Genomic DNA, 27,965 nt, shown 5'->3' with positions numbered 1-27,965 from the left:
CTAGGCACGTTAATTCTGCTCCTGTGTTCAAGAGGCACTCGATGTCCAGGTCACCTGCTCTCATGCTCACATACAATCCTGTTAACATCTTCCTCTGTGCTGGCATAAAACCTGTAAGAGGGTAGAAGGGAACGGGGTGGGCTCTCTGTGTTTTGTCATTTTCAGCAGCTTCTGCTTTTTAAACTGCTTTAGGAGATTTGTCTTAGTCTCAGTTTTCAGGGTGTCCTCTTCTTTATTGGTTATTGGGTGACTTTGCCCTTTTCCCCTCTGCCCCACAGTGGCCTTCCTTCCCACAGACATAACACTTCCCTGGGTTTTGTCCTGGGTCTTTCCGGGGTTACATTTGTCCTCTCTGTAGTGCTTGCAGTTTGGAGCCCATATCTTGGTCAAGCTGGTGGGCTCGGTCCACCAGTTCATAATAATTAGTCCCTCTGTGGTCCCAGTCTGGTTTGGTGAACTTCAGCATTTTAGTCAGCTCAGATTTAAGTCTGGCCTCGAAAGCAGACTTCAGCAGGCCATAATCATAACCTTCAAAGTCCCTATGGTCCTGCATATTTGGGAATCCTACATACTCTTTCCAGGTCGTCCTAAACCTTTCCTCATATTCTGGGACTTCCTCTGCAGCTTTTTGACAGCAAGCTGTGACTTTCATCCAGTTGGTCTTAGGTGGATTATACCCTATAACCAATGTTTTATTGCTGACCAGCCAGCTTGGAGCTCTTGCTTGTACTCTCCAGGGGCGCCTTGGACTGCCTCATCCTTCTCTTTTAGTAACAATGACATTCAGACTCTGTATTCCATCCCAGGGGCAGAGCATATATACTCCCCTTAACCAGCCTAGGCTTTCCCACATCTTCATAGACCACCTCTTTAGGTGAGGCATTTCTTTAGACCACTCGTCTATACTTTCAGGGGTCGCACCGTCATGCATAGTGCATTTTTCAGTCTGTTTTACCGCAACATCCACCTCAGTGTCGTCCTGTAACCTTTGTCTTACTGCTATTTTTGCTTCTTAATTTTAAGGGGTCATAAAAATGGTGTCGGGGATATATGGTCCTCATTGCTTTCACTGCTGAACGACCCACCACCTTTGTACCTCTGTCTCCCAAGGACGATAGCTTGGTTTTGCTGAATCACTTCCTGGATGTCGTGGGTAGTCAGATATAAGTTCTGTACAGGCTTGAGAACCAGGGAAGAAACTGACAGGACTGTTATTTTGTCCTTTGGTTTCTTGTTTTCTTTCTCAAGCTCCTGATTTTTAAGTTCATCTTTTCCACGCTTTGATCCCTCTTTTTGCAGCTGTTCTTGCACTGCTTTTAATTGCTGTTTAAGATGGTTTAATTCCAGATCATGGGTTGATCAAGACATGACTTCCTTCCTTTAGCGAATTTGTCCCATTAATGTAAGGGACCATTTAGTTCTGTTCTTGCCTTTATGTCAGATGATTTCTTCCCAGACTGGTTTGATGTCGTCTCGGGGTCTATTGTCCTTTGGGAATATTGTATTTCTGCTTGATTATGGTTAGGGTTTTCCCTAAGTAGAAATGTGCTTCAAGATAAATTTGTAACTGCTGCAGCATTTCATCCTTGGTTATGTCAGGAGGGGCCAACCTGCCTTTAGAGGTCAAATACAGCTCACTGAAGTCACTCATAGTCTTCCAAACTCTCGCATCGTAGGCAATTTCAGCTCAAGGTCCAGATATAGGGATTCAAAAAATGGCCAACTCACGGCGGTTTTGGGATTACGTTCAGTGACTAGGTCAGTAAAAACTTTCTGACCTTTGGAGTAGTGTCAATAACCAGTCAGTTTCAGCAGCGTCCTCCGTGGTCCTGCTGACGATGCCAAGTTATGAAATCATGTTCAATAACGACTGATATCCGTGACTGGTGAAAATAGCCTTTTTATTGAGCATCAGCAGTAGCACAGTTCGAGGAGGCGATGGAATCCAAAGTGCAGTTTTTGCTGTAACCTCTCTATACACAGTTCTTGCATACGTTAAAATGTTAGCACTGTGGTCTTACATTGTTGTATCTGTTGTACGCAAACATTTGCGTGACACCTGTCCTGGGGGAGCAGGCGATAGTTAAGTACTTGCTAAATGCTGGCCGTTACTCCTGATGGGATTGAAATGTCTGTTGGGTCTGAGCTTACATAAATTAGAATTGTTGCTCCTTTTGTCCAGTTAGCAATGTTAGTAAAAATATTAAACCTACATGATCTAAATAAGTGAGAAATTATATGTGTACTAAAGGGGTAAGCAATGGGGGGGGTGGATGAAATTTGATAATGCTCTTCGGGGGGGACGGGGGGGGAGCTGTTTAAACTAATGCAGCCGGGTGATGGGAACCTGAATTGTAGTTCCAGTGTACAGGAGGTTGAGGGTAGTGAGGTCAGGGATAGATTTACAAGGTCACTAAAGGGTACCAGCAATCAAGATGTTGGTTTCAAATGTGTGTACTTCAATGCCAGAAGCATCCGGAATAAGGTGGTGAACTTGCAGCATGGGTTGGTACTTGGGATTTTGATGTTTGTGGCCATTTCAGAGACATGGCTGGAGGAGGGACAGGAATGATTGTTGCAGGTTCCGGGATTTAGATGTTTCAGTAAGAATAGAGAAGATGGTAAAGGGGGATGGGGGTGTGACTTTGTTAATCAAGCATAGTATTACAGCAGCTGAAATAACATTTGAGGACTCATCCACTGGGGTAATTTTGGCTGAGGTTAGAAACAGAAAAGGAAAGGTCATCCTGTTGGGAGTTTTCTATAGGCCTCCGAATTGTTCCAGGGATGTAGAAGAAAGAATAGCAAAGATGATTCTCGATAGGAGTGAGAGTAACAGGGTAGTTGTTCTGGGGGACTTTAACTTCCTCAATATTGACTGGGGCAGTTTAGAAGGGGCAGTTTTTGTTCAATGTGTGCAGGAAGGTTAGAGGGTTTTCTGACACAGTATGTAGACTAGCCAACAAGGGGCGATGCCATATTGGATTTGGTACTGGGGAATGAACCCGGCCAGGTGTTAGATTTGGAAGTAGGTGAGCACTTTGGCAATAGTGACCACAAATCGGTTATGTTTGCAATAGCAATGGGTAGGGATAGGTATATACCGCAGGGAAAGAGGTCTAACTGGGGGAAAGGCAATTATGATGTGATTAGGCAAGATTTAGGATGCATAGGATGGGGAAGGGGATGGACACACTTGAAATGTGGAGCTTATTCAAGGAACAGCTACTGTGGGTCCTTGATAAGTATATACCTATCAGGCAGGGAGATAGTCTTCGAGAGAGGGAGCCATGGTTTACTAAAGAAGTTGAAGCTCTTGTCAATAGGAAGAAGGCTTATGTGAGGATGAGGCATGAAGGCTCAGTTAGCGGACTTGAGAGTTATAAGTTAGCCAGAAAAGATCTAAAGGGAGGGCTAAGAAGAGCCAGGAGGGACATGAGAAGTTGATGGCAGATAGGATCAAGGAAAACCCTAAGGCCTTCTATAGGTATATCAGGAATAAAAGAACAACTAGAGAAGAATGACTAGTGGGAAGTTGTGTGTGGAATCTGAGGACATGGGGAAGTATTTAATGAATATTTTTCAGCAGTATTCACATTGGAAAAGAGCAATGTTAGCGGTACAGGCTACAAGATTAGATGGGATTGCAGTTGACAAAGAGGAGGTCTTAGCAATTTTGGAAGATCTGAATATAGATAAGACCCCTGGGCCGGATGGGATTTATCCTCTGATTCCCTGGGAAGCCTGGGAGGAAATTGCAGAGCCTTTGGCTTTGATCTTTATGTCATTATTGTTGACAGGAGTAGTTCCAGAAGACTGGAGGTTGGAAATGTTGTTCCCTTGTTTAAGAAGGGGAGTCGGGACAATCCTGGTAATTATAGGACAGTGAGCCTTACTCCGGTTATGGGTAAGATTTGGAAAAGGTTATGCGAGATAGGGTTTATAACCATCCGGAAAGGAACAATTTGATGAGGGATAGTCAACATGGTTTTGTGAAGGGTAGATTCACAACTAACCTTATTGAGTTCTTCAAGAAGGTGACCAAACAGCTGGATGAAGGTAAAGTGGTTGATGTGGTGTACAGAGGAACCTTGATTATCTGAATGAGATGGGCGGGCGCTATTTCATTCAGATAATTTATTATTCGGTTAATTGATTCAGTGCCTCTCCTTTGGGGCTTGAAGTTTTCTGTTAAGTCCGCTCCCAGTTCAGGAGACTAGGTAGCAGGAAACTGCGCACGAGCCCCAACCCCATCCAATACCGCTCCCCAACCCCGTCCTTACTTCTGTAAGTAATCTAACATAGAGAGCATAGGTTTAAGGTGACGGGGAAAGATTTAAAAAAAGGAATCGAAGGGGCAACTTTCTCATGCAGAGCATGGTGCCTGTGTGGAATGAGCTACCAGAGGAAGTGGTGGAGGCTGGTACAATTGGGGTGGCACGGTGGCACAGTGGTTAGCACTGCTGCCTCACAGCGCCAGAGACCCGGGTTCAATTCCCGCCTCAGGCGACTGTCTGTGTGGAGTTTGCACATTCTCCCCATGTCTGCGTTGGTTTCCTCCGGGTGCTCTGGTTTCCTCCCACAGTCCAAAGATGTGCAGGTTGGCAATGCTAAATTGCCCCTAGTGTTAGGTGAAGGGGTAAATGTAGGGGAATGGGTCTGGGTAGGTTGCTCTTCGGAGGGTCTGTGTGGACTTGTTGGGCCGAAGGGCATATTTCCACATTGTAAGTAATCTAATCTAACACCGAGCCCCCACTGTCCAACATTGCCCCCCACGCCCGTCCAGTCTCACCTCCATCACCTGCCCACCCCTCAACCCCATCCAGCACCGCTCCTTCGTCCCACCCCCATCCGTAACCCGGCCACCCTGGCCTCCCCACTCCTGTCAGCCCCCGTGAGTCCCCCCATTCCCCCCTGCCGCCACTCCAGGGCAGCTGTACTGGACACCAACAGTAAGACTGCTATTGCCTTTGTGGGGTGAGTCTCCAAATAGTGCGACCGCGTATGCACACAACTTGTTACTGCAATGTTTTGTCAGGTTCCACTTTTACTCTGTACAGGACAATGTTGGAAACATTATCTGGGGAAGAGAGGTATTCAGGTAACCCCTGTGTATAACTTCAGGAAAAGTGTCTGGAGAGAGAGAGGGCGTGCGGTCAGTCATTTGGAGACGGTGCCTAGGCTCCCATTGATGTCCGGGACTGTTCTCTGTAGCATTTCAGTAAGCTGAGTTCATTTTAATCATCATAAACAAAAGACGCAATCAGTTTTGGAAACACGTCTTTGATGTAATGTTTCTATTGGGACCTTGAGATCTTCTTCAGATAATCCAAAATTTGGATAATTGTTATTAGGATAATTGAGGTTCCTCTGTATATGGATTTTAGTAAGGCGTTTCATAAGGTTCCACACGATAGGCTATTGCACAAAATACGGAATTTCGGGATTATAGGTGATTAGCGGTTTGGATCAGAATTTGTCTAGTTGAAAGAACAGAGAGGGTAGTGATTGATGGGAAATGTTAATCCTGGAGCTCAGTTACCAGTGGTGTGCCGCAAGAATCTGTTTTGAAGCCACTGTTATTTGTCATTTTTATAAATGATCTGGAAGTGTGCGTAGAAGGAAGAGTTAGTCAATTTCCAGATGACATTAAGGTAGGCAGAGTTGGTGGATAGTGCCGAAGGATGTTGTGGGTTACAGAGGGACATAGATAAGATGCAGAGCTGGACTGAGAAGTGGCAAATGGAGTTTAATGTGGAAAAGTGTGAGGTAGTTCGCTTCGAAAGAAGTAACAGGAATGCAGAGTGCTGGGCCAATGGTAAAATTCTTGGCAGTGTAGATGTGTCCAGGTGCATAAATCTCTGAACGTTGCCACCCAGATTGATAGGATTGTTAGGAAGGCATATGGTGCGTTGGCGATTATTGGTAAGGGGATTGAGTTTCGGAGCCACGAGGTCATGCTTCAGCTGTACAAGCCATTGGTGACGCCACATCTGGGGTATTGCATACAGTTCTGGTCACTGCATTATAGGAAGGATGTGGAAGCCTTGGCAACGGTTCAGAGGAGATTTAGATTAGATTCCCTACGTATATTTATTAGGATATTGCCTAGTATGGAAGGAAGGTCGAATGAGGACATGCTGAGGAAACTGAGTCTGCTTTCGTTGGAGAGAAGAAGGTTGAGCGGTGACTTAATCAAGACGTATAAGATAATCAGAGGGTTAGATAGGGTGGACAGTGACAGCCTTTTTCCTCAGGTGGTGAAGGCTAATACAAAGGGATTTAGCTTTTAATTGAGGGGTGCTAGATTTAGGACAGATCTCAGGGATAGTTTCTTCACTCAGAGTAGTAGGGGCATGGAACGGCCTGCCTGCAACAGTAGTAGACTCGCTGACGTTAATGGCATTTAAATGAGCATTAGACATACATACGAATAATAATGGAATGGTGTAGGTTAGATGGGCATCAGATTAATTTCACAGGTCAGTGCAACATTAAGGGCCGAAGGGCCTGCACTGTGCTATAATGTTCTGTATTCTATGCTCTAAACGAAAGTATATAGGATATTAAACTGATCTTCTGCAGCTTGGTCATGAGATTTCATTTACTATTACCATTCATTCATCCAGTTTCATGGAAGTGCTGCTTTAACAGTAAGTTTCTTAAAGTGGGTAGCAGCTCTATTTAGTATCTGTTTAAACATTACATGCTAGCGGAGGAAACTATTTGATGATATGCAATCTATGCAGATCCCAAGAGATGGTTATTCTGGTATTATTGCTGTTAAAAACTGTACTTCAAATTCCATCAATGCCTCAAACTGTGCGACTGCTGATGCTCAATAAAGTGCCTATTTTTGCCACTCACTGATTTATGTCGAAACTATCCCAACTTGGTGTAGTCAGCAGAATCAGTGGGGACATCCTTGAAACTGACTGATCACTGACACTACGCTGAAGGTAATAATATTATAATCTTCCCATAGTTTCAAATGTTATGGAGACATGATGGTAAGGATGGTATTGTTCTGAGTAGGTTACATAATCAATACTTACTAAGGGGTAGTCTTTACTCAGAGACAGGTCCAAACACTGCTTGCAGCATGGGACCGATAAGAATTGAAAGATGTAAGTAAGCAGTAATGAGTTGGAAGGGATGTTTTAACTTGTATCTTGTAATAGTAAAATGTAATATAAAGACACAGTTTTATGAATGAATGGAAATACAGTATAATAAACAGTGCACTTGTGAGTGAGTTGGTAAAATGAATACAATATCTCACAAGGCTGAAGGACGGCTTGATAGAAGTCTATAAGATTATGAAATGTGGAGATATGGTTGATCGTCAGAATCTTTTTGCTGGAGTTGCGATGTCTGAAACTAGGGCCATACATTCAAGGTGAGAGCGGGAAAGTACAAAGGAGATGTGAGGTGCAAGTTTTTTCTTACACAGAGAGTGGCAAGAGTCTGGAACATGCTGCCAAGGTGGTTGTGGCGGCTGATATGATAGGGCATTTAAGAGACTTTGATGGGTACATAAATATGCAGGGAATGGACCAAGGGCATACAGAAGGGATTAGTTTAATTTGCTGTCATGTTCAGCACAACAGAGGGCCGAAGGGCCTGTTTCTGTGCTGTACTGTTCTATGTTCTATGTTCGATTGCTGATGAAGGGCTTATTCCTGAAATGTCGATTCTCCTTCTTCTTGGATACTGCCTGGCCTGCTGTGCTTGTCCAGCACACACTCTCAACTACATATCCAGCATTTGCAGTCCTCACTTTCTCCTACATATTAAGTGCCAAGCACAGATACCTGTGGTGTTTTCTTATTGAATGTTTATATTGCTCAATTTATGACGTAAATCAAAACAAAATCAGGTGATAGTTTAATTCCTTTCAGAAGAATCATATTTCAGTTTCATCCTGGCAAAAGAATCAGGTATTCAGTTCAGGAGCAAAAACAGAAATTTGCTGTAAAAGCTCAGCAGGTCTGGCAGCATCTGTGATTAAAAATCAGAGTTAACGTTTCGGGACCTGAAACATTAGGATCTGTGAAGAGAAATCCGAGTTGCCAGACCTGCTCAGCCTTTCTAGCAATTTCTGTTTTTGTTTCTGATTTATAGCATCCTCAGTTCTTTTGGTTTTTATTCTGCTCAGGAGAATATTTTGACTCTAGCAGAAAAGCAGGTTAGCTTATGAAGTCTCCCAAGTTGTGAGAGTTTGTACAAATGGTTTCAAGTTATCAGAACTGAAAGGGAAAGCATGATAGAAACATTACAGCCCAAAAAGACTCTACTTAACATATTGTGTCTGCACTAGCTGAATAAACTAACTACCCATTCTATTCCTACTCAGCAGCACGCTATCCATAGTCTTGCTTGTTACAGTGCTTCAAGTGCAGATCCACGTTCCTTTTCAGTGAGTTGACGGTTTCCATCTCAACCACCAAGCTAGCAGTGAGTTCACCTTCTGAAAAATGTTTCTCCTCATCACTCCTCTAATCCTTCTACCAAGCATCTTAAATGTGTGCCACCTGGTAATTGACCTCTTCACGAGGTGTGAAAACAACTTGCTGTCCGCTCTATCCAAGCTCATTATTTTGTAATAAAGTTGCCTGGCAGCCTCCTCCATTGTAAGGAAATAACCTCAGTCTACCCAATCTTTCCTCATAACTGCAATTTCCAAGGCCTGGCAACATAAGACAAGATAAAGGAGCGGAAATTGGGTAACTGACTCTGTTCTGACATTTGATCATGACCAATAAACTCTATAGAGTATCCAGAGTCTTCAACCATTCCTCATATGCCAAGTCCTTCATCCCTGGAATACCAGTGAACCTCCTCTCAACCAGCTGCAAGGCCAGCATGTCCTTCCTTAGATAAGGGGCCCATTCTTGTAAATCCCTTCTGTACTCTTTGTAGAGCAGAACTGTATTTTAAAATCTAGCTGTGACATAAGCAGTATCTTGTACAATTCCAGAATGCTCTTGCTCATTTTGTTTATTTAATATTTCACACTCCTACTGAATCAGAACGTCAATATCGTCATTTAACTTAGTGAAATCAGAGGCAAAATATTCACTGAACCCTGCTCAGATCTTTTGCATTGTACAAATTACATTGAGGTGACTAAGTGTTTGGATGAGGGGCAGTTGATGCAGTTCATATGCATTTCAGTAAAGTCTTTGATAAAGTCCTGCAAGAAAAGTGATGTGCTCATGGGATCCAGGTAATTTGGCAAGTTGGATCCAAAATTGGCTTAGTGACAGGAAGCAGAGGGTGGTGGTAGAAGGCTGTTTCAGAATCTGGGGCATTGGGTCTAGTTGCATACCATGAAGGTCAGTGCTGCATTCCTTATTGTTAATGATATTCATAAATGATATGGATGAGAATGTTAGTGGGAGATGTTAAGTAAGTTGGGAGATGGCAAAAATATTGGCAGAGGTGTTGACAGTGAGGAGGAAGGTTTCAGAAGGGTATAAATGGCTTGGGAGAAAGTGAGGACTGTCGATGCTAGATTGGTCAGGTAAGTGGATTGGTCAGATAGGAAGATCAATAGCAGATGGAATTTAACCCTGATAAATGTTAAGTGATGCACTTTTGATAAAGGCACTAGATAGGCAAGTACTCAATGAATGGAAAAACCTCACAATCTTTCAAAAAGATGAGCATTTGGAATGTCTCCTTTCATGCGTGCTAATTATTTTCTCCAGTTTATTTCTCATTTTACTACTGTATAATTTTTTCAGTAAAATGCTCTATTTTAAATATGTTACTTTTCACTTGTTTTCTGATACATTGGGAGCCAGATGTTCTTGAGGTGTGAAATACACTAAGGATTAAATAGAAGCTCCGATTAAATTTAAAAAAATAGAATGAATGCTTCCAAGGATTGTTTTTTCATTTCATTAAACTGTAGAAAGTTAAATGCAAACCTGATCCTAGTCTTCATGAATACATAAACATTTCAGATTTTTGTATATGATATTGAAAATAGTGTAAATTGGTCCATTGCGACTGAAAGATATTGCCAGTGATATATATTTAGCAATTCATTTTTAAGTGTGTTGTATATAGAAGGGAGTTAATTTGTTAGTTTTCATATACAGTATTTTACTTTCCACTTGTTGTTGATTGTTTCATGTTGCCTGTTTTATCTTTACAATGTCTCTCTTATTGGAGATGAATAGTAATTATGTTGATTTAGAAGCATAGTTTGAAATTTAACCAATAAAGCTATTTATAATCTTACATTAGCATTTCCTTGTTGCACTGATAAGAATCTAAGATCAGTTGAAGATTAAGAATTCTTATCACTAGTTATTATTTGTATAGCCATATTTTGAAATAAAAGAAAGATTTAACAATTAAAGAAAGGAAACAACATTTATTCACACTTAGCTAAGTTCATTTTTGGAATTTATGGAAATTATTTTAAATTGTTCAATTTCTGATGTTTCATAATGGAAACAAAATTGTTTTATTTCTAGGAAAGCATACGGAGACACTACTCCCTGAATCTTATTTCTTCAATCTTCTTGAATGAAAGTGGCTTTGCTACTTTTGGAATCAACCAGTTCTCCGATATCCCACCTCAAGTATTTAGAGGTAATATAACATTTCTTGACATGCATATTGATACTTAAAGCCTACAATTCTTGGGTGCAATGTACTAAATTTTGAATAATTAGCATTAAGTATGTTTGTTATGCATTTTGGTTAACAGAATTTTGAAACAATTTTAAATTCAAATGCTGGAACATCGTTGGATATATTTCTCAGAGTACATTGTGTGTTGTGATCGGTACATTGTTCAATGCACAGATTGTAGTGAAGTAGTGAGTTATGTGGAACACTGGAGACTTATGTATACATGTAGATGAACATGTAGTTCCTAAATCATATTGGAATGATATAACCATGTAATCAGTTGTAAAAAAAATTAAAAATTTAAAAAATCAGTTCTTGTAATGTGGAGGTGCTGATGTTGGACTGGGGTGTACAAAGTTAAAAATCACACAACACCAGGTTATAGTCCAATAAGTGTATTTGGAAGCACTAACTTTCGGAGCACTGCTCCTTCATCAGGTGGTTGTGGAGTATAAGATCGTAAGACACAGAATTTATAGCAAAAGTCTACAGTGTGATGTAACTGAAATGATATATTGAAAAAGACCTGGATTGTTTGTTAAGTCTCACATCTTTTAGAATGACCATGTCGGTTTCAGTTCTTTCAGATGTAAATCCCAGAACTGCTTTTTAAAAGTTACATTCTCGAGTGAACTTTAACAATAGGTGCCATGTCATCTCAGATAATGCATCTCAGATAGTGCCCTGTGTGAGGCTGTCTGTGCTCCAATGTTCAGATTGATTCTAATCTAAAAAAGGGATTTACAGAATCTTACATGGATATAAGCAGTTTTTGATCAAAGTAAAATGCAATTCTGCAAGTACAAGTTCACCTCACAACCTTGTGTGTGTGTTTGTGTGTGGGGGGGGGAGCGGGGGTGATATGAGTGTCTATGAGACAGTATGTGTGTGATTGTAAAGGGGTATAAGTTTGAGAAGGTGTGTGGGTGTGTATGTGTAAGTATATGAGAAAGAGCTTGTATATGAGAGAGAGTCTGCGTGAGTGTATGGGTCTGTAGGAGTGTGTGTGTGTGAGAGAGAAAGAGAGAGTGTGTATGTGTATAGTGCAGCAGGGTGACATGAACCCAAGGTCCCAGTTGAGGCCATTCCCATTGGTACTGAAATTGGCTATCAGCCTCTGCTCAGACACTTTGCGTTGTTGCCTGTCCTGAAGTCCGCCTTGGTGGATGGTCACCCGAAGGTCCGAAGTCAAATGTCCCGGATCGCTAAAATGTTCTCCGACTTGGAGGGAACACTCCTGTCTATTGATTGTTGTGCGGTGCTCATTCACCCATTGCCGTAGCCTCTGCTCGATCTCACCAATGTGCCATGCTTCAGGGCATCCTTGCTTGCAGCATATGACATAGACAATGTTTGCTGAGTTTGTTTTTATTCATTCATGGGATGAGGATGTTGCAGGCTAGGCCAGCATCCCTAATTGCCCAGAGGGCAGTTAAGAATCAATCACATTGCTGTCACATATAGGCCAGAGCAAGTAAGGGTGGCAGTTTCCTTCCCTGAAGGACATTGGTGAACCAAGTGGGTTTGGACAACCATGAAAGATTTCCTCTTTGGTTTTGACTTTGGTATAGTTGATGAACTGAGGAAATCTAACACCTCTACACTTAATTCTTCCCAAGTCATGAACCTAGATTCTCCCTGAATCATGGTAATTGTCCAAAATGAAACTGGATCCTGAAGTCCCATCACTATTTCCAGCAGACCCTATTTTCACTCGTAGCGGAAAGGGAGGAGAATATATTAACAGTGGGGGAAACACAAAGTCAGTAAGGCATTTTAACTCATTGCTGCAAACAAACAGACTCCAATTTCACTGGAGCATGGGTCAGTGTGGGAGTTGCAGATTCTGAGAACAGATAAAAATGGTGTAAATGTTGCGTTAGGTCTATAGATCTGTTGAGTGATTTAGTTTTCCAGCCTTTTAAGTTTTGGAAAATAAAATTCTCTTCTCGTCTGATATGAAATTGCAGTATCAGTATCTTTTTGTTGACTCAACTTTAATTTATGTGAGAGTATTGGATGCCTGTTTCCACAATCTGTCATTACTACAAAGTGGTCATTTACAGTTCGGTTGACAGCTCCAAGAAATTATTCGACGATTAGCTATTTTTGTGACATTGTGAATACAAATATTTAAGTGATTATGTAACTAAGGCGATTCAGTTGCAGTGAATCACCTTCAGTGAATGAGTGACATCTTTATATCATGAAGTCTGTTATTGAAATTCAAAACTTAATTTCATCTGACCATGGTTCTCGAGCTCTACCCATGGTGAATACTGAGAGAGTTAGCAAGGAAACTTTGATTATAAAAAGTGAAGGGTGGTGGCAGCTTGGCATGAGTTGATGTTAAGTTTGTGTAGAGGTTAGATTAGGCCATGTTAATGAGTGGAGTTCATGTGTTGTCACTAAATTGGTATAGGAGATATTGGGTTGTGTTGATCGTGGGTGCAGGGGTATGGATTGACATGGTGCATATGAGAGACAATTAGGGCGAGTAGAGGGGCATAGGGATTGGGTGGAAAGGTGAGTGAGAGGCTGTGAGAGGTGAGCCTGAGAGAACCTAATATTTAACAACTCAACTGGGACAATAAGCCTGCTTCAGCACTATGTTGTTCCTGTGACTGTCACCAATTTCTGTCCAGGAATGGCAGGCCTCAATCTTTTTCACACCAACACACCCCTAGCCCCAACCCTGAAATGAGAATCCTCCTATTCAGGGGACTTCTTCCCAAGATGTGTTCCACAAACTATGATATTCCCTTGTGTCTGAAACGAATATCAAGCATAGTCTAGTTTGATTGCAGTGAGTAGGTGAATGTATACTGTATGAAGATGGAGTGTCGGATGACTGAATCATGTCTTGCTTTTAAGCACTCTCTTTTTTTGCTCGAGTGAGTACACAGTGAATCCAGCTAGTTGCAGCTTTGTTGTAGGAGCTAGAACTGACACTGAGATAGACACAACTGTAAGATCTGCCAGCTTTTACTTTGTGTAATCTCAGTGATGTAACCTGTAATGTATACTGATTAAATTGTGAGCTGAGATTCCTCGATTATATACAACCAGACTGAAAATAGAATATATATGAACAGAATTTCAAACGGTCGAGTTCACATTAAAGCTTAATATGCTACTTTACATCCCTGTGTGAAAGTTTAGACATAATAAAACCTTCTATTTTAAAATGAATAATTAATTTCATGAAATATAGCAACCAGTAGAATTGGCAGGTCAAAAATCACTGCAAAACTTTTATTGGTGGACATATGATTGAAGCGCTAATGTATAACGATTTGTACAGTTATATGTTCAGTTTGCTCAACATTGGTATGAAACAGGGAGTAAAAAATATTTTCTAATTAAACCTGCAGCAACATATTTGAGTTCAAGATCAGTGCAACTTCCCAAATATATATCAGTTTTTAAGGATACCAAGAGGCCAGCATTGCCACCAAAATTTGACTGGAGAGACAAGAATGTGGTTACACCTGTACAAAATCAACAATCTGTAAGTTCCTTTTTTCCTAAATCGGCTGGAAATATATATAGCTAAGTACTGAAACACTCTGTAACACATAGCATGGCATTATGTATGCTTTGCTCTGAAACAAGTTCTTGGCATTGTGAAGTCATATTGGGGTTGTACAGGATATCAGTGAGGCCTCTTCGCAGCACTATGTCCAGTTCTGGTCGTCCAGTTATTGGAAGATATTATTAAGCTGGAGAGAGTTCAGAGGAGATTTATGAGGAAGTTGCTGGGCACAGAAGGTTTGAGTTCTAAAGAAAGGCTGGATAGACTGGGACTTTTTCAATGGAGTATAGGAGGTTGAGAGATGACTTTGTATAGATTTATAACATCATGAGAAGTATAGTTAGGGATAATAGGTGTCTTTTTGCTAGAATGGTGGATTTCAAACTGGGGGACACATTTTTAAGGTAAGAGGAGATCAATTTTAAAAAAGACATGGGCATTTTTTTTACACACAGGGTGGTTCGCTTGTGGAATGAACTTCTTGAGAAAGTGATCATTGTGGGCACATTTACAACATTTAAAAGACACTTGGATAAGTACATGAATAAGAATAGTTTGGAGGGATATGGGTCAGGAGCAGGCAAATGGGAGTAGTTGAGTTTGGTTATGTTTGCTATGGACTGGTTGGACCAAAGGGTATGTTTCCATACTGTATGATTCTAATCTTTACATACCGCTGTGTTCTTTGTCATTCCTTTCATTTGCCAGTGTCTTCCTTCAATTTTCAAGCTACCCAATATTGATATTCTCTTTCTTCCCTTCCTCTTTTGCCTTGAAATATTCCCACCTTAACATCTCTTACCAACCTGTTTCCTGTTAAAATGTGCTATGTCCAGAGTCTCTGCTTTTTCCTAATTATGATTTGCCAGTTCTTTGTTCATCCAGTCAGTAATTCATTACTTATGATAGTTTTCTGTGAAACTGATCCTTTCCACACTCCTTCATATTTCACAAGGTATTCCTTCCAAAAAATCCATGTCATTCATTCAAGCAAAGCGATACTCCAACTCAAGCTTTTTACAAGCCATTTTTTGAGCTGCGTGTTCAATTTTCTAAATATGGTGTCTCCTATTGCTATCCTTGTTCTTATTTCTACATGTAGATTTAATCTTTCCTACTTGAACTCTTGTTTAAAACATTACCCTGCAGATTTTAGAAAGAGGAGCTGAAAGTTCCAGATAAATTCAGCAGGACTGACAGCATCTGTGGAAAGAAAAATAAGTTAACATTTCAAGCCCAATATGATGCTTCATTACCCAGACTAACAAGCAACATCACTAACCTTGTACACCCTCTTTGCAGTCTACTCATTCGCTCAGGAAACACCTCGACCTGAACCAATAGTAATAGTTGTTCCACCCACTTCCACCTTTTGTAATGCCTGCCTCTCATTCATTCCAGGAGTAAAACAACCAAGGGCAAAAAGAGTGAAGACTCACCTCTGATCAGTGGAGGATTTTGACTCTGACCACCCTGAGCAGGGCTTAGACTGATGCGCGAGCTTCACTTGATTTACTGTATTGGGATCTCTTCAGCTAAGGCTATTCCCCTTGACCGGACTCAGGCCTGTTGACACCGGTGCTTTGTACCTGAGTTAAATGGCTTGGCAAAATAGTAGTAATGTGAACCAAGTATCTCTGGCTGAGGGGGCAATTCACAAAAAGCAAGGCAGAAACGCTGCAAGCATCCAAGAAAGGTCAGAATCAGTGAGCACTACACAGCAAGCAAAATGCTTGAGATACTTTTTAAGATATTAGGAGAAAGGTATAGAGGAGACATCAGAGGAGGGTTCTTTATTCAGAGAGTTGTGAATGCATGGAATGCATTGCCAGCTGTGGTGGTGGAAGCAGAGTCATTAGAGACATTTAAGCAACTGCTGGACATGCACATGGACAACAGTGAATTGAGGGTTGTCTAGGTTAGGTTATTTTATTTTACATTAGGATTAATCCTCAGCACAACATCATGGGCCAAAGGGCCTGTTCTGTGCTGTACGTTTCTATGTTCTATGTTCTATACAGCTTGGTCCACTCCATGAGATGGGTGTGTGTCCCTGAGCACAAAGTGACCTTACTACAGTTATTACAATGATTGTTGCTGGAGCAGCCCAAAGTACATTGCTAAAGTGCAGAAGCATTCTTTAAGTAACAAAAGTACAAAGAGAATAAAGAACAGTATAGCAAAGCAACGGGTCCTTCAACCCTCCAAGACTGCACTGACACATGATGCCTTTCTAAACTAAAATCCTTTTGCCTCTTATATGGACTGTACCCTCTATTCCCTGCTATTCGTATATCTGCCCAGATGCCTGTTCAGCATTGCGATTGTATTTGTCTCCACACTTGCTCTGGCAGCGCATTCCAGCCACCACCTTCTGTGAAAGACTTGTCTCTCACATCTCTTTTAAACTTACTCCCTTTTACTTTAAACATACACCCCCTAGTAATTGACATTTCTATTAACCTGGGAAAAAGACTCTGGCTTTCCATTCTATCCATGCATCTCATGATTTTGTAAACTGCTATCACGTCGCCCCTTATCCTTTGATGTTCAAGTGAAAACAAACCAAGTTTGCCCAATCTCTCCTCATAACTAATACCCTCCAAACCAAGCAACTTCCTGGTAAACCATTTTGTACCCTCTCCAAAGCCTCCACATCCTTCTGTTAGTGTGGTGACCAGAACAGTACACAGTTTTCTAAATATGATCTAATTAAAGTTCTCTACAGCTAATATGACTTGCCAATTTTTATACTCCATGCCTTGACAATCTTATCCACTTGTGTTGCACCTTTCAAAGGAATATGAACTTGTACACCTAGCTCCCTCTGTATGTTGATGCTACTAATGGTTCTGCCATTTACTATTTACCTCCTTACACTACATCTTCCAAAATGTGTCACCTCACATTTGTCTGGATTAAACTCCATCTGGCATTTCTCCACTCAAGTCTCCAGCCTATCTGTATCCTGCTGTAACCTCTGGCAATCCTCCATACTATCCTAAGCTTTCCCAATCTTATTGTCATCCATAAATTATGCACCTACTCTCTCCTCCAAATCATTTACGAGCAATAGTACCAGTACTGATTCCTGCAGGATACTGCTGGTCACATACCTCCAATAAAAGAAAACCCTCTTCCACCACAACTGTTTGTCTTCTATGACTGTGCCAGTTATAAATCTATCTTGCCGGTTCATTGTAGAACCAATGTGACTTAATCTTTGGATCAGTATACCATAAGGGACCATGTCAAAGGCCTTGCTAAACTCCATATAGATAACATTTATTGCCCTGTTCTCAATCATTTGGCTCACTTCCTCAAAAGTCTCAATCAAGTTTGAGTCATGATCTTTCCCGCATAAAGCCATGTTGCTTACCACTAATAAGACTGTCTTTTTCCAAATGTGAATGGATCCTATCTCTAAGAATCTTCTCCAACTATGTCTGTGCCTTGGATGTAAGGCTCTCTGGTCTGTAATTTCCTGGATTATCCCTGTTGCCCTACTTTAACAAGGAATATAACATGTAAGATGAAGGTTCATGGAGGATCGCACATATCAAATGCCAATGTGTTTAGACGTGGAGATGGCTTTAGACAGTGACCAGTAAGAACATAGGAAAAGAAGCAGGTTATTGAGCCCATTGAGCCATTTAAAATGACCTTTGCCGATCAAACACTTCAGTGTCTTTTACTCGCTGCATCCTCACAACCCTGCTTTATCACTCACAATTTCTATCTTACACATATTCAAAGACTAAGTTTCCACAGCATTCCAAAAAAAACGTTTCTTCTTTGTGGGCAGCACGGTGGCACAGTGGTTAGCACTGCTGCCTCACAGCGCCTGAGACCCGGGTTCAATTCCCGACTCAGGCGACTGACTGTGTGGAGTTTGCACGTTCTCCCCGTGTCTGCGTGGGTTTCCTCCGGGTGCTCCGGTTTCCTCCCACAGTCCAAAGATGTGCAGGGTCAGGTGAATTGGCCATACTAAATTGCCCGTAGTGCTAGGTAAGGGGTAAATGTAGGGGTATCGATGGGTTTCGCTTCGGCGGGTCGGTGTGGACTTGTTGGGCCGAAGGGCCTGTTTCCACACTGTAATGTAATCTAATCTAATCTAATCTTCTTATTACAGATGTAAATGGTCATCGATCTTGTCAGTATTTTGTAGGTTTCAATGAGATCAGTTCTCATTCTTTGAAACTAGAGAATACAGACCCGTTTTAACTAATATCCTGTTGTTGCACACCCTCCATGGCAATAATATCTTTCCTGAGATAGAGACAACAACTGCACATGTACTCCAGGTGCAATCTAATCAAGCTCTTATGCAACTGAAACAAGCTTTCACCACTCTTGAATTCACTTTTAAAATAATAGCTAATATTCTATTCGCCACTTTGATCTCTTCTGGGAGATTTCTTATAGTTTCTTCTGTGAAAACAGATGCAAAGCAATCATTTAGCTAATCTATCATTTCTTTATTTCCCGTAATAAATTCTTCATGCATTTTAATGTATTTTCCCGATCAACAGACACCCATCCTCCATGGGTTTAATGCTCAGTTGATTTACCTAGTCTGTGTTCAGATTTAAGTTACAGACTGATAAAGATCAGCAGCACTGAAAAAAGGCCCTTTGGATTGTTGAGTCTGTATTGATCAAAGACAATCACCTAACTATTCTAATTCCATTTCCCAGCATTTGGCCATAGCCTTGTGTGCCTTGGCATGGCAACTTCTTCAATGTTATGAGGGTTTCTGCCTCTGCCGCACAAAGATAGTGAGTTCCAGATTCACAACACCCTCTGGATAAAGGAAATTTCCTCACATCTCCTCTAACCCTCCTGTCCTTACCTTGACTCTATGGCCCCAATCATTGATCCTTCCATCAAGGGGAAAAGGTTTTTCCTGCCTGATGTGTCTGTGCACCTCATTTTCTAGATCTCAATCATGTCCCTCTTCCATTTCCTCTGTTCCAAGGAAAACAACTCCAATCTCTCTTCATAATTAATACTGTCCAGACCAGACAACATTCTGGAAAATCTCTTCTGCACTCTCTCCAGAGCATTTACTGTAATGTGGATTCCAGAACTGCACACAAACCTTTCCCTGTGGCCTAACCAACTGTTCCATATGCCTTAACCACCTTATCTACCTGTCCTGCTACCTTTATGGTCTCCCTGATCCTTGGTGCTTCCCAGGGTCTGACCTTTCATTGTGTATTTCCTTGCTTTGTTAGTCCTGTCCAAAAACATCATCCTCTGCTTCCTGACACTCAGCCAATTTGCCAAAATTTATTGCATCACATGGGCTCTTACCTTTGTTATGATTCTTCAGTGCAGAGCCTTATAAAAAGCCTTGCTGAAGTTTAAGCAGACTATATCAAAGTTATTGCCCTCATCTACACACCCGGTTACCTCTTTGAAAAATTCCATCAAGTTGGCGAGACATTACTGCTGCTTAACAAAACCATGCTAACTGTTCATGCTTTCTTTAGGTTCCTCACCCAGAGGTGAAACTGATTTGGCCCTTAATTTCCTGCTTTACATCTTGCTCCTTTCTTGGCTAATGGTGCCATTTTGGCTGTCCTCCAGACCTCTGGCATCTTTCCTGTGGCCAGAGGGGAATTGAACATTTTTGCAAGCACCCCTGTTATTTTCTCCCTTGCCTCATTCAACAGGCTGGAGTTCATTTCATCCGGCTCTAAAAACATTTCTACTTTTAAGTGTGGGAGGCCACTCAGAACCTCCTCTCTATCTGTGCTAGCATCTTTAACTACACAGTCCTTCTCCTTGATTTCTATACACATACTGTCCATCTCACAAACGAACACTGGCACCCAAGTCCTAATTTAGAACCCTACCTACACCCCCTGGTTTCACACACAAATTACTACTGTGGTCCTTTAATGGGCCTTACTCTTCCCATTGTAATTCTTAATGTTCTTATGAAATAACTTAGGATTTTACTTTATTTTAACCTGCCATTATTCTTTCCTTCCCCTTTTTTTTGCTGTACTAATTTCCTTTGTCATATTGTGGCTGTACTGGACACTGGTTAGGCCACTTTGGGAATATTGTGTGCAATTCTGGTCTCCCTCCTATCAGAAGGATGCTGTGAAATTTGAAAGGGGTTCAGAAAAGATTTACAAGGATGTTGCCAGGGTTGGAAGGTTTGAGCTATTGGCAGAGGCTAAACAGGCTGGGGCTGTTTTTCCTCCAGGCTGAGGGGTGACCTTATAGAGGTTTATAAAATCATGAGGGGCATGTAAAGGGTAGATAGACAAGGTAAGTAGACACACTTTGCTGGATGGCAAGGTGGTCCTGAAGTGTCTATTACTGGAGGTACTGGGTGCACATAGCCTCCTCCAAATAAGGAGGTGAGGCGGCTCTGTGTCTAGTACAGACCTCGATATTTCTGATTGTCCTGAGGACGACATTCCATGGTCCCATTCAGACCCAAATTCCAGTTTGTGTTGTAGGGTCTGCAGCTGCCAGGTTTGTTTGCAAACTGTCTGTGGGCAGTTACAGCCTGTCTGGATTCTGTAACCTGTGGGTTGACATAGTCACTTTAATCAAGACTGGCTTCATTTCCGAGCATGCTTTAGTCCTTGTCCACCTTATCAAATGCATCATAAATGTATCATTTTGAGTGGCCTGTTGGGCAACATTCTCTCTTGATCCTCAATGCGAAGTGTGATGGATCACATAATAAAAGACCAATTTCTTGTGTGGTGAGTACACAATCATCGAGATTAAGCATTTAAACCACTATACTGTTACAGGTAGCATATGAGAATCACACAAACATGAGCTACAGGGAGACACTGAACAGGCTGGGGCTGTTTTCCCTGGAGCATCGGAGGCTAAGGGGTGATCTTATAGAGGTTTACAAAATTATGAGGGGCATGGATAGGATAAATAGACAAAATCTTTTCCCAGGGGGTCGGGGAGTCCAGAACTAGAGGGCATAGGTTTAGGGTGAGAAGGGGAAAAATATAAAAGAGACCTAAGGGGCAACTTTTTCACGCAGAGGGTGGTACGTATATGGAATGAGCTGCCAGAGGAAGTGGTGGAGGCTGGTACAATTGCAACATTTAAAAGGCATTTGAATGGGTATATGAATAGGAAAGGTTTGGAGGGATATGGGCCGGGTTTGGAGGGATATGGGCTGGCAGGTGGGACTAGATTGGGTTGGGATATCTGGTCAGCATGGACGGGTTGGACCGAAGTGTCTGTTTCCGTGCTGTACATCTCTATGACTCTAAATGAGCTAATACAAAATTCAATGCAAATTCAAACCGAAACAAATGTTATCAGCCATAAGAAAAAGATTCGTAATGAAAATTTCTGTAACAAAAAGTTGAAAATTGAACAAGCATTATAAAACCAGGGAATATTTTATACATTCGATAAATAGCCGAATATAACAAATAATTCATAATGAGAAATGGAAAAATCAAACAAATGTTATAAAATCACAAAAAAATTCATTTAAAACAATTGAGCAAACATTAGAATATTTTATACCCAATGGTAACTAAGATTCACTCGGCCTAGTCACATATTTACAATGTTTCAATGAGCTTGGGGAGACCGTACGTCTGAGTGAGGTTTCTAGACCTATGGCCTGGTCTGTTTGGTGTCTCATGGGTGTTGTTCCCGGTGACAACTATGATCCAGATGATTATCTTGATTGCGTTCTGCGCAGTTATGGTTATCCTGGAGAGAGATCATGGTCGTTTCTGTTGTTACCATTGTTTAATTGGTTCAAAACTATCCAGCAATGTAATGCCTATGATGCATCTTCCCTAACCCTCCCCTATTTTTTTTTCCCAAAACAAGAATAAAAAAGAATATAGGAATGGGAACCCCATATGAAATGTTGAGTCTAGTTGAGAGGCCTGGTAGGCTCCAATCTCGGTTTCTAGTGGTAGGGATTAGAGTGGTTGAAACAACTTGACCATGGTGTGGTCAGCAAAGACACATGGAGTGAGGTGGTCATGATGGCCCATGGTTTAAAGACAAGTGAAGGTGAAGATGCCTTTCCCAGAGGACTAAGACGAGGCAGTCAGCATGACCAACAATTTAAAAATAAGTAAAGGTGAAAGACGAGACCAATTATTTATATATAAATGAAAGTAGGAAGGCAACCGAAGTGTAACACCTGGTTAATCCCAACCAGCGCACATAGAAATAAGCGTTGGAAGATGTGTGAGGTGCATATGAATATGGACCATCAGAAACAGTTGCACCTTGCCTTGGGTGGTTGTCAGGAGCCATTTCATCATCTGGATTAGTGACTGAGTGCATGTGTCAAATAGGCACCAAATAGAGAGTCATCATTATGATCTGAATCCTCTGTTTCTGGGGACAAGGCCATATTCAATCCTCCTGGTTCCCATGTTTGTGTCTGGTCATTCCCTCTAGTAATGACATCCAGAATTACCATTTGACAATCTGACTTGGTCTGTTCTTCCATCATTCGTACTAGCTTTTTTGGAGGGTCATGTTTCCACGTGGCAGGTACATCATCTGGGTTGTGCATTATAGTGAGTCGGGGATGTTCGATGTGCCTGTCTGAGAGGGGGTTATTGGGAAGTCGTGACATGTCCAGCCTGTCTGGAAGGTATGGTATGTCCGTGTTGTTTTTAATCTTTGTGGGACTTGGGCGTCACTGGCTGGGCCAGCATTGATAGGCCATCCCTATTTGCCCTTGAGAAGGTGGTGGTGAGCTGCCTTCTTGAATTGCTGCAGTCCACTTGCTGTGGGTTGACCCACAATGCCGATAAGGAAGGAATTTCAGGACTTTGACCCAACGACTCTGAAAGAATGGCGGTATATTTCCAAGTCAGGATGGAGGGGAACTTGCAGGTGGTGGTGTTCCCAAGTACCCGCTGCCCTTGTCCTTCTAGATGGAAGTGGTCATGGGTTTGGAAGGTGTTGACTAAGGATCTTTGGTGAATTTCTGCAGTACATCTTGTAAATAGTATACACTGCTGCTACTGAGCGCCAGTGGTGGAGGGATTGAATGTTTGTAGATGTGGTGCCAATCAAGAGGGTTGCTTTGTCCTGGATGGTGTCGTTGAGTGTTGTTGGAGCTGCACTCATCCAGGGGAGTATTCCATTATACTCCTGACTTGTGCCTTGCAGATGGTGAACAGGCTTTGGGGTGTCAGGTGGCAAGTTACTCACCACAGTATCCCTAATCTCTGACCTGCTCTTGTAGCCACTGTATTTATGTGGTGAGTCCAGTTGAGTTTTTGGTCAATGATAAACCCAAGGATGTTGACAGTGGGGGATTCAGTAATGGTAATACCAATGAAGGTCAAGCTCCCTCTTATTGGTTAAGTGGTTAAGCTCCCTCTTATTGGCGATGGTCATTGTCTGACATTTGTGTGGTGCGAATGTTAGACCAAGCCTGGATATTAGATTAGATTACTTACAGTGTGGAAACAGGCCCTTCGGCCCAACAAGTCCACACTGACCCTCCGAAGAGCAACCCACCCAGACCCATTCCCCGACATTTATCCCTTCACCTAACACTACGGGCAATTTAGCATGGCCAATTCACTTGACCTGCACATCTTTGGACTATGGGAGGAAACCGGAGCACCCGGAGGAAACCCACACAGACACGGGGAGAATGTGCAAACTCCACACAGACAGTTGCCTGAGGTGGGAATTGAACCTGGATCTCTGGCGCTGTGAGGCAGCAGTGCTAACCATTGTGCCACCGTGCTGCCCATATTGTCCAGATCTTGTTGCATTTGAGCATGGATTGTTTCAGTATCTGAGGAGTCACGAATGGTGCTAAACATTATGTAGTCATCAGCAAATATCCCACTTCTGGTTTATTAGATTAGATTAGATTACTTAGTGTGGAAGCAGGCCCTTCGGCCAAACAAGTCCACACCAACCTGCCGAAGCGCTACCACCCATTCCCCTACATTTACCCCTCTACCTAACACTACGGGCAATTTAGCATGGCCAATTCACCTGGCCTGCACATCTTTGGACTGTGGGATGAAACCGGAGCACCCGGAGGAAACCCACGCAGACACTGGGAGAATGTGCAAACTCCACACAGTCAATCGCCTGAGTCAGGAATTGAACCCGGGTCTCTGACGCTGTGAGGCAGCAGTGCTAACCACTGTGCCACCGTGCCGCCCATGACTTATGACAGAGGGAAGGTCGTTGATAAAGCAGCTGAAGATTTTTGGGTCTAGGGCATTACCCTGAGGGACTCCTGCAGAGATGTCCTGGAGCTGAGATGACTGACCCTCCATAACCTCAACCATCTTCCTTTGTGCCAGGTATGACTCTAACCAGTGGAGTTAGTTGGCAGTGAGCCATTCCAATCTATAGAGAGTGTCCTATTTAGTCATTTAAAGTATTTGGGGCGTCCATTGGGCGTGGAAACTGCTGTCGGTGGCAGTGAAGGAAGTATATCATTTTTGTCAAGGGGACACTCTGAGGATGTGTCATGGAGTTTCTTATTTGTCTTATTGGTCTTTCATGTTCTCGAACAGTGTCATCCACCATACGTACATTAGGGTGATGAGAGTGGCTGTGTTGATCATTAAATCTCAAGGTGTTTAGGGTTGTGCAGGTACCTCCAGTAACCCAAAGAAATTCTACAGGGCGGTCTCCTACCTTGCCATTGACTAGTGATCTACCTGCACTATCCAACTTTGTGTCGCAGACTCACAATGGGGAGGCAGAAGCCTGACACTGTCATGTTGAAGCCTCGTAGGTTGGCAGTGAGGGTTATATGAGTTGACAAGTGTCCATGGCATGGATTAGAGCCTGCCAAGTAGAGTTTTCTAATGGGAGTTGATGACTCCCTCTATCACCTGTGGGTCCCGCTGCAGTCAGTGGTCCCTGTGGCTGTGAGTGCGATTGTGCATGGGCTGAACATTCTTGTAGGAGAAAGTGAGGTCTGCAGATGCTGGTGATCAGAGCTGAAAATGTGTTGCTGGAGAAGCGCAGCAGGTCAGGCAGCATCCGGAACAGGAGAATCGACGTTTTGGGCATAAGCCCTTATTTATCCTGTGCACCCGCAGTGGTAACACCGCGCTGGCTGCCAAGTGTTCCCTTGCTGTGTGCCTCTATCTCTCCCTGTAGCTGTGTAAGGTGGAGCTGGATTCCTTGGGTAAGAGTTGCCCTCTCTTTCTTCATTCTTGCACACCGGACCCTGATTGGTGTTTTGGAAAGGAAGTATGTTCCCTCCTTTCTCTATCTTGCTTTTATTCAATTCATGGGCTTTTCTCTCACACCCAGGACATTCTCCTCAGCACCTATGCCTCATTGTGGCTTGGCTCTATGGGATCAAAATTCATACAGACCTTCCTGCTCTCCTCAGTGTCATGGGAAACTAGAGTCCTAGCCCACTTGGCTGAGTCAGCCTCAGATAACTGACCTCTGTCTAAGTCTCTGTAAACTCCTGTAAAGCGTATCCATAAGCAACTGGCAAAGGCATTTGGGTGTTCCCCTTCTTTTGCCTGCACTTACTCAAGTTATCAAAGCGGTCCCCTTTATTATAACCGATCACTGTTAGGATTGCCTTTTTCATGTTGGCAAGGGTTCTGTCCCCTCCATTTAGTGGGGCTGTGATCGTGGACTGTACTGACTGGCTTAAACACATACCAATCCCTTTCATCTCTGTCTTGTCCAGCCCGTGTAAGACTTTCTGCTGCCAGACCCTCTCAAAGAACCTAAACAGATCAACTGATGATTCAGATTTGGAAGATGTTTTTGTGGTTTCTGCTAACTGTACCGCTGTAAATGGGATGGTATATGTGATTGCGAGGGCTTCAGTGTCCAAACCCATCTCTCAGTTGTTATCGGGTTAATTTCGACTGGGGTTGTCCCCATGGCCGCTGAAGGAGTTGACTGCTCTGGAAAGGGTGGGGGTGGACCCCACTTCCTCATGCTCCTGGCATATCGCTGGGCATCTTCCCTGAGCTCATCCCAATATATCCCTTGTTCTTCTCCATCCTCCCTAACCTTTCCTTATGTGCATATTATTCCATTTCGAATTGAGAGCTGTGCTGTTGATACCCTGCGGGCACTTGATATGGTCTGCAACTGCCTGTCTCTTTTCTCTGTCTGCTTGGTGTAATACTTTGACTGCTGCCTGCAAATCTAAACATTTATTTTTCAGTTGCCTTGTTTCCTTCTCAGTGACCTTTCTCTAACACTACGTGATGAGTGTCCTGACATGCCTGTTCACTTTGGGATTGGAATTGCTCCACGTGGAGCAGGTTTGCCTGATTCCTCTGGCCCTGAGCTGTGTTTTTCAGCTTTAATTCTTTGATCTCCCTTTTTGCATGCTCTAGATTTAGATTAGATTACTTACAGTGTGGAAACAGGCCCTTTCGGCCCAACAAGTCCACACCGACCCGCCGAAGCGCAACCCACCCATACCCCTACATTTACCCCTTACCTAACACTACGGGCAATTTAGCAGTGACAATTCACCTGACCCTGCACATCTTTGGGAGGAAACCGGAGCACCCGGAGGAAACCCACGCAGACACAGGGAGAACGTGCAAACTCAGTTGCCTGAGGCGGGAATTGAACCCGGGTCTCTGGCGCTGTGAGGCAGCAGTGCTAACCACTGTGCCACCGTGCCGCCCATTCATTATGGATGGTTTTTAACTCCTGCTCTGTTCGTAGTAATTGCCCTAAACAGCACATTATCATCGTAATCTTCTCAAGTTTGGAAGCCCACTTCCCTTGAGTTTTTGTAAGATCATCCCAATACTTCTAGTCTTGGAATCTTAGTCCGATTTTATCATTACAACAAAATTCTGCCCATATGGGTCACTGAATAGGCTGTTTGATTTCCTTAGAGCAGAGGAGGCTGAGGTGGTGTCTGATTTGCGTTACACAAAGTTATGAGGTATAGATAGCGTAGATCGTAAGAATCTTTTCCACATGGCAGATATGTCTAAGACCAAAATAAGCTGAGGCTATTTTCCCTGGAGCTGCGGAGTGACATTATGGAAGTTTATAAATCAGGAGCAGCATGGATAGGATGGACAGCCAAGAGAAGTCCACAGGGAAGTCCAAAACTAGAGGGCATAGGTTTAAGGTGAAAGATTTAAAAGGGACCTAAAGAGCAACTTTTTCACGCAGAGAGTGGTGCATGCATGGAGTGAGTTGGCAGAGGAAGTGTTGGAGGCTAGGACAATTACAACATTTAAAAGGCATCCAGATGGGATGATATGAATAGGAAGGGCTCAGGCAGATCTGGGCCAAATGCTGGCAAATGAGACTTGATTAATTTAGGATATCTGGTCAATATGGACGAGTTGGAGGGAAGGGTCTGTTTCTGTGCTGTACTTCACCAGAGGGCAAAGTTGAAGGTGAGGAATAAGTGATTCAGTGGACATGTGAGGAAAAAGAAAATTCATCTAGATGGTGGTAGAAATATGTATTATGCTGCATGAGAGGATGGTACAGGCAACATTTAAAAAGCATCTGGATGAGCACTTAAATTGGCAGGACACAGCAGTAGGGTGCTATAGACCAACAGCAGGTTAATAGGATAGTTTAATTTTTGATTTGTTGGTTTACATAGATGTGATGGGCCGAAGGGCCTGCTTCTATCCTACATGACTCTAGGACTGCGCTGACAGACCCAATGTTCAGTCTGGTCTTACCACCTCATTCTGTTTCTTCTCACTTAATTTGTAATTCTCGTGACATTTCATGTTGGTTCCACAATTTCCAGTTTTCTGGCCCTAGCTGCATCCTCTCTTCTGTGAATGTGCAA

At 42.6% G+C, this 27,965-nt stretch overlaps 1 protein-coding gene across 4 annotated transcripts in view; it reads left to right on the top strand.

Moving 5' to 3' along the window:
* The window catches only part of ctso (cathepsin O), a 74,854-nt gene that overhangs the window by 5,502 nt on the left and 41,387 nt on the right, over nt 1–27,965 (top strand). For all 4 annotated transcript variants that reach the window (XM_087980139.1, XM_043708809.2, XM_087980137.1 and 1 more), the window contains exons 2-3: nt 10,491–10,608; nt 14,025–14,161. In XM_087980139.1, the coding sequence (XP_087836265.1) occupies nt 10,491–10,608; nt 14,025–14,161 (255 nt within the window). The remainder of the gene's footprint in view (nt 1–10,490; nt 10,609–14,024; nt 14,162–27,965) is intronic.

The sequence above is a fragment of the Chiloscyllium plagiosum genome, unplaced genomic scaffold, assembly GCF_037043375.1.
Source record: "Chiloscyllium plagiosum isolate Xiang-an unplaced genomic scaffold, Cpla_swu_hap1 HiC_scaffold_36, whole genome shotgun sequence".
In the NCBI taxonomy this organism is placed as follows: Eukaryota; Metazoa; Chordata; class Chondrichthyes; order Orectolobiformes; family Hemiscylliidae; genus Chiloscyllium; species Chiloscyllium plagiosum.
The sequence above is the reverse complement of the archived record's forward strand: the minus strand, read 5'-3'. Positions and strand labels throughout refer to the sequence as shown.